This window comes from Uloborus diversus, chromosome 4 (assembly GCF_026930045.1).
Source record: "Uloborus diversus isolate 005 chromosome 4, Udiv.v.3.1, whole genome shotgun sequence".
Classification (NCBI taxonomy): Eukaryota; Metazoa; Arthropoda; class Arachnida; order Araneae; family Uloboridae; genus Uloborus; species Uloborus diversus.
The window spans coordinates 17,683,367-17,690,986 of NC_072734.1; the positions used below are offsets into that span (position 1 = coordinate 17,683,367).

Genomic DNA, 7,620 nt, shown 5'->3' on the forward strand with positions numbered 1-7,620 from the left:
CGAAGTTCGGATAGTTTATAGCCGAACGCTCTACCGAAAAAAACTTATCAATTTAACCGAACAACTAAGTCGAGTGCATTTAAGCTTTATTAAAATATGAACACACACACAGGCTATTTTTTTTTTTTTTTTTTTTTTTTTTTTTTTTTTTTTTGCCGAAAGCGACGTAAAAAATGGAAAACTGCTTTAGAACTTTGCTTTTAAAAAATGCATAAGAACTACAGGCAGCATCAAGGTTTTGAAACAGCAAGGGGCGTTTTCGAAAACTTGATTTTTCGACCGTAAGTCTATTTTTCTTCATTAGTCAGCCTGATAACTTTTAAAATGAGAAGGGAATAATATATAAGTTAAGATATTGAAGAAACATTTTTTTATTCTTGAAAATTTTTACAATTTGTTACCGGAGGCTGCTTAAACCGTTATGACTTAGATGGCAGCACGTGTTCATCCTTCAACAGCACGGTTAAAATACAAAATAAATTGAACTATGCTCTTTTTTAAGCGTAGCTTTTCGAATGTAGTAAAAATGTGATAAGCTGTGTTTTTTTTTTTTTTTTTTTTTTTTTTTTTTTTTTTTTTGCAAAAAGAAGAAAAAAATATATATTTTACCCTTCAAATTGAGATAGTAATTTTTTTATTTGTACAAAGAGTCAAAAACTCATTAGAAGAATATATATTTCAATATACGATTTATTATTTTTTTCTGAACAAAAAACAATTCTATTGTAGTCTGAAATCTTAAACCTGTTACTTATATTTTCGCTTACATTATGCTTTAATTTTCTTACCAGAGCCAAAGCTTAAAAAGACGAAAAAAAAAAAAAAAAACGTACAATTCCGAAGTAATTTAGCACAAAGTCACTTCAAGCTTCCATATCAGCAAGGAGCGTTTCCTTCTTATTTATTCTATTCCTTCACAGTTGTTATTCACTTCATTAAGTGTTCATATAATGCGCGATATTTCTCTAATTTTTTGTTGCAGATTGTCCGGACGTGGGCCCGAACACGCATTCTCCTGGTTACGAAGAGAACGCTCTGCCGATCAAGCTATTCAGCTCTGTCGGTCATAGCGCAAACCGAATACCATTAACCGAAAACCTCATTCTGGTTCTTTAAAACGGGTTTTTCGGCTGAAAAAAAACAATTTTTAGACCGTGGGTCTATTTTTCGTCAGTAGCCAGCACCATAAGCTTTAAATTAACCCGTAAATCAAAGAAATCGGAGTTGAGGAAAATCTGGCGTAGAAACCAAAAACAGGCTACAGAAATAATATATAAGGATTAACCACGCTTCTCTATCAAGTTTTCAATGTTCTGAAAAGGCCGGAAAATACTTCATGAATTTCTAAGTCATCATCCAAATAACGCAAAACGCTTTTTCTAGTCTGTATCGAATTTTATCAAATAGTTACTGAGAACCAGCGAGATTTTTTAAAAAGAACATTGATTTCCGACTAACATAAATTAAATTCATCCATTTTCTATCATTCTGCTCAAAAAATTTGGGGGAGCGACCGCCCCTTCTTGACCCCCCTATTTGCCGCCCCTGGCGGAACGTTCACGTTTAAGTCGTTACGTGCGTTAAAAATAACTTTCAGTTTATTTTTGTGTATCATTTATAGTGCAAAGTGTAACAGATTATGAAATATAAATTTTTAAAATCGGGCTATTCTTCTACGCTAACTTTGCACATCTAACACTTTCTTTTAGATTTTGAAATCTTCGTTTTTTGTTTTTGCTAGGACAAGCAAGTGACGATGTGCAATATTATATTAATGATTCTTATCCAAATGAATCATTCAAATCATTTCTGTTGAATCAGCCGAATTTTTTCGTTGTTAATGACGATGAAACTGTTTGCAGTACAGAAAATGAGTGCATAGATTATTTTGAGAACATTCTCAAAGAAATTGGTGGAGAGATCTACTGGTACAACCTGCAGCTGCATTTAACGCAAGCAGCGCCCTGTTTAAAAACTTTTTTCCGGGACAATTATCCTGGTGAAGAATTTCAGGCCTTTTTCCGAAACAATCAAGATGTATTTGAAATCAACATTGACGGACTTGTTTCTTTAACTTCTGAATAGGACGAAGGAAATGATTTTTAAATGTATGAATAGCTTTCGATTAAACACGCCAACAAAACAAGAAGGGTTGAACACTGTAATTTGAGTTTATGTTCAAGTTTTGTTTTTCCTAATGTTGTGAAAGTATTTTTGAATGAATATTATACTATTAATAATTTGTGATGTACATTAATAATAAAAATATATTTGTTGGTAGACTTGGTATTGTTTTCATAGTGCAAATGCTAGAAACATTTCTGATGTGCCGAACACTTTGAAACATAAAAAACCTTACAACTGATGCATTCGCGGCACACCAGTAGAGCTAGGGCTCTTCGAAGAAATAAAAAGTTAAGGAATTAAAATAGTCGACATGTTTGAGTTTATTATTATTTTATTTATTTATTCATTTTTGTTTTGAGCAATCATGAATTGCGTATTATCCTCACTTGACCAAAGTTGATGTTTCTCTGATTTTCCAGATTACCATATCAACGCCAAAAGGGTTGTTTTTAAAATTTATTCACCGAGTAAAATTTTAGTTGACATAGTTACAAATCATCTACGGTTTCATTCTTATTTTTTCAGCGCCTTACTCAAGCAAAGTTTACATTAAAAGAAGAGTTTTTGTGTGAAATTACGTTTAAAAACCTAAAGAGTAAAACTTCATTGAAATGCAAAATTTCCAGATTACTCATTCCCATCATTTAAGATCGATAACAAATAAAAATACATAACGTTCAACGCTATAAATAATCTTTCATAAAGTGTACTGGTGGATATCGGCCATAAAATTTTTCCCTTTATCATAGCATCCTATCACAATTTCTTTTTTTATGGATATGCCTCGTATTAGCCATTTCAGAAGATCACCAATCATGCCAATTTCTTGGCCATTTTCATCCTATTCCATTTGTAGAAACAAGAAACTCAAGGAGTAAAGTCCTATCGTAAGTCATGATTGCAAAAAAAAAAAAAGAATTCAAGTGAATGCTGGGCGATGGATGTTCATTCTTTTAAATTGAAAAGCATTTATGTAAGTAGTTTGTTGCATATAATGCGCGATCTATCCAGGGACTAATTTTATTTATCTCGGTAAACCCGCCCCAATTTCAAAGTTCATTTAGTGTTTAGAAACAACCAGTCCGTCCTCCATTTCTTCATATAATGGGGTTGTTTCCTTCAGTCAAAAGTAGTACTTTTAGTCACTGAAATTTAGAGAATAAGGAAACAAATTAACATTGACCCAGAAAATTCTTTCATTTTCCCAACAGCTATTTTTTAATTAATTTTTTTAACTGTCCAATTTTTCAAACAATGCGTGGTCCAGATGACGTCACAAATGATGCTTTTTGGCGCATCTTTGTACCGCGTTTCCACGTTATGATCATTTCATCATTTGTGATGTCATCGGTAAGAAGTGTAAACAATAAAAGATCATCGATTTAAGTAATTTTTTTTAAAAATATTAAACTTAAACAAATTATTTTAAAAATGGTTAGATCCTATGTTTTTAAGCATATTCTTACAAAAAATAATACTTTTAAAATATTGGAAACGACCCCATTCTGTACATTTAGAATTCGGAACTTAAAATTTTCGTTTATTTTAAAAACCACTCAAACGCCAAAATTCACATTTGGAAACTCAAATTTCCAAAAGAGGGGGGGGGGGAGGAAGCACGTTAAGTCACAAAGCTTGCAATACTTTTTACTAAAAGTAATACAAAAATTTAAGTATGTTTCTTTCAGTATAAAGTATCTAATCTCTATTGAACAATTTGAAATGATAAGATTATTTTCTCAAAATTAAACCCTAAATTTTGTTTTTTGAAATAAACGATTCAATTTTCGAAATTAAAGAAATTCTATTAAATAAAACTCAGAATATGATATGTCATTTAAGCTTGAGCAGGGGCACCTCGAACTTGAATTTTTGGGAGGGAAGTAATTCTCAATTTGCCTAGTGGAATTTCAAATTTTGCCGAATGGAAATCCTAATTTCGTCGAATGATGATAATTTTTCCATAGACTAACAATAAGAGTAGACCGAGCTATGGCAACCCTTTTGCTGCTCATAAACCAAATCATGTGACTGGTGGATATCCTAGCAACAGCGGGCGTTGATCGTAGCAGACGATCAACGCCCGCGAGAAATGAAATAAATAGAATTGATGGAACACGGAAGAATGATCTTTTATGGAGTCCGATTTGTAAATTTGTTATTCTAAGTTGTAAATATTTCGTTAATATAGTGAGTTTTTCGTTTAGATCGTATTGTGCATTTTCTTTAGTCAATTTCAATAACTCTATAAGCAATTAAATATGCAAGCGCCCAAAAAGAATCGGCAAACGGTAAGATTTTTACCTAAAATTTCAATTTAAAATACTGATTAGTACATTTTTGCGTTAACGCAAAACGTTTACGCCATTACGTTCACGCCAACGCTGACGTAGCAGTTCCAAATGAAATAAAAGTTACTGAAAACTGTGATCAAAAACTAATGCCAAAATAATGCATAACTAAAAGAAAAACAGTTCAATCTCAGCACCTGGAAAAAAAATTATAATGAAAATACATTACGTCTTAAAATACATGTCGAGTGCCAAACTATAGATAATGTTGCCATCTAGCAACCATGCCGCTAAAGTTTTCGCCAAGCCTTCCACCAGTCACATGATGTATCCATGAACCAATTTTTTCATCAGCAAGTCTGGGAAAGCTCGGTCTACTCTTATTATTAGTCTATGAATTTTTCCGAATAGATCTCCAAATGTTGCCGAAAGATGATGATTTTACCAAATTGTCGTAGAGCAGACAAAAACTGCCAAATAAGAAAACTATTGGGAAGTCAAAGTGATCTCCCGTCGGGGCGTCCCTGAGCTTTAGTATGTTTAGTATATCAAGTTAAGAATTAAATATGTGCCCAGTAGAAGCAATTATTTAGAAATCTGCGAAACGGATTAAAAAGTCCATAGTCTGCAAGGTAGTGCTGCGAGTGATGTCGATGTTTAACTTCGATATAAGATTTAACCACAGAACAATTTCAATATTGCTGCATTGTTAATCTAATATAAAATTAAAAATAATAAACAAACATTTAAATTGTGTCAGTTTAAGCAACGCCTCCTATATCTGGAAGCCTGCTTACGGAGGTGAGTTAGAGAAGGTCACGTGGTTACCATGAGGCCATGGAGAGGAAGGAAATACGTTGGCTACGCCAAGTTCGGAACTCGTGTATGATGAAATTGTTCTGTTAATAATTGGTACTTGATTATTTTGAATGAATAAAAATGCTTAATAAACGTGCAGTTTATCGCTGCAAAGGGAACTATGTTTCTGGAGAAAAAGTTTCTATTTCCTTCTGGAGTAATAAAGTATAAGGGAGCCAACTCTCTCAAATTGTATGATGAAATTGTTCTGTTGATAGTTGGTATTTGATTATTTTGAATGCATAAAAATGCTTAATGAACGTGCAGTTTACGGCTGCAAAGGAAACTAACTATGCTTCTGGAAAAAAGTTTATATTTTCCTTAACTATTTTACTATTTAAATTTCAACCCAAAGAATAGAAACAGTGCAACGCTGTGATGTACATCGCAGATCATTGTGAAAACGTAGAAAGTTTTATTTTCAATTAGTTGCAGACTATGGAGTTTCTTAGGCTATTGTATGAAGTGAAATGAACATTTTCTTCCCCCTCCCCTTTTTTTAGGAAAAAAAAACCTTTCATTTCTCAAGTTATTCAATATAATTTCATCATTACCTATGCTTTTTAACAAATGAAAGCAGAGTCAGTTAAATTAAACTGTGCTCTAAAAAAAAAAAAAAGAGAATTTATGGGTGTTGTAAAAATTGTAGACCACCACCTCTGCAAATGAAGTAACATTATGAAGTATTAGTGCCTGAACGTTAGTTTTTGCATATTAGTTTTTGATTGTGAGTTCTTAATAACTAAATGATTAGAGCGTTAGCTCTTTTTGAACCTCATGCGTAGCATAAATGGTAATAGGTGCTTCTTTAAAATAAAAAGTTACAAATAAAAGTTACTGTTCTTAAAATATTGTCTTTGTTGGAGTATCACATTCATAAAATATTTGAAAACATAACGTATGCTAAACATTATAAAAAAATTTTCTTTCAAATTATTTTAGAACCTTTTCCATAAGAAAGGATTATTTGCATGAAATGGACCTTAAGAAAAAATACATTAATACGTACAAAAACAAACTGTCTTTAAACAATTAAAACCTTTTTGTGCTAACAGATATGTTATATTTAAAACATATGAGGATTTTTTATTCATTTATCAGTAGTTATGACTTAATTATTTCCCTCTTGAAGCAATTATAGCATTTTGCCAAAGCTGCCAAGTTCCACCCAAAGGTTTTAAACTAGTTGCGTATTTTGACATTTATAGCGAAGGAACAGTGTGTGTACCAAAGTAGATAAAGTTGGAAAATCAGAAATAATTATTTATTCAAAATAATTTAAGGAAACTTCAAAGAAAATAGCAATTTTTTTACAAATATTTTCTATTTATTTTTAAAACTGCATTAAAAATATTACAGCTCTAAGTAATTTTGCTATAGTTAATTTTCGGATTACTGGTGGGTTTTTTCCCCCGATGTCTATTTTGAATTCAGAAAACGTATGAAAGATAAATTTGAAATTATTTTGTTTTCAACCCTGAAACACACACTAGTTTCTTTTATAAAATCAGTGCAACAATTGGTTTTGAGAGGGGAAATAGAAATGCGCAGTTAAAATTCTGTTAGATCAGTGATTTAGTTGTAAGCAAAAGATATGCGTTGATTTTTACTTTCTTCTATATCTAATATATAGAAGAAAGTATTGGATTCGTGCAAATTTTTGAATTTCGAATTTTGACGGATTCGAACGTTTTGAGGTGTGCTGAGTCCATTTCGACCATTTTTGGAAAATGTCTGTCTGTCTGTGTGTGTGTGTGTATGTGTGTGTGTGTGTGTGTGTATGTGTGTCACGTCTGTGTGTGACCAGTTTTTTGTGGCCGCTCTACAACAAAAACTACCGCATGAAATCGAACGAAATTTAGTACACATATGTGCCCCTATGTGAACTTGTGCCCATTAGTTTTTGGCGCGAATTCCTCCAAGGGAGGTGGAGCAATGGGATGTTTTTCGAGTTACGCGTGCTTGCTATTCCTCAGGAAGTAACTGGCGGAATCAAACAAAATTTGGTCCATATGTTGGTACTAACAGGAACAGGTGCTGATTCAATTTTGGTGTCAATAACTCAAACGGGGGTTGAGCTATAGAACGTTTTTTGTCGTCAATTGTGACTGCTGTATCTCAAGAAATAATGAACGGAATGAAAGAAAAATTTATCGGCAAGTAGCCCTTAGTGGGTATAAGAACTGATTTTATTTTTGTGTCAACAGCTAAAAAGGGGGTGGCGCAATCACCCGTTCTTTTTTCCCATTTTGAGTGCCCTATCTCAAGAAGTAATGCTACGTTCTGGTTGAAATTTGGAATATATGTGAATCCATATGTAAACAGGCTTTGGTTCAATTTTGAC

At 32.6% G+C, this 7,620-nt stretch overlaps 1 protein-coding gene across 1 annotated transcript in view; it reads left to right on the forward strand.

The window, feature by feature from the left end:
* Positions 1 to 2,237, forward strand: part of LOC129220450 (uncharacterized) — a 44,217-nt gene extending 41,980 nt beyond the window's left edge. Inside the window, exon 6 of the mRNA XM_054854869.1 lies at positions 1,742 to 2,237. Coding sequence (XP_054710844.1) covers positions 1,742 to 2,085 — 344 coding nt within the window. The 3' untranslated portion in view covers positions 2,086 to 2,237. The remainder of the gene's footprint in view (positions 1 to 1,741) is intronic.
* Positions 2,238 to 7,620: the final 5,383 nt, after the last annotated feature.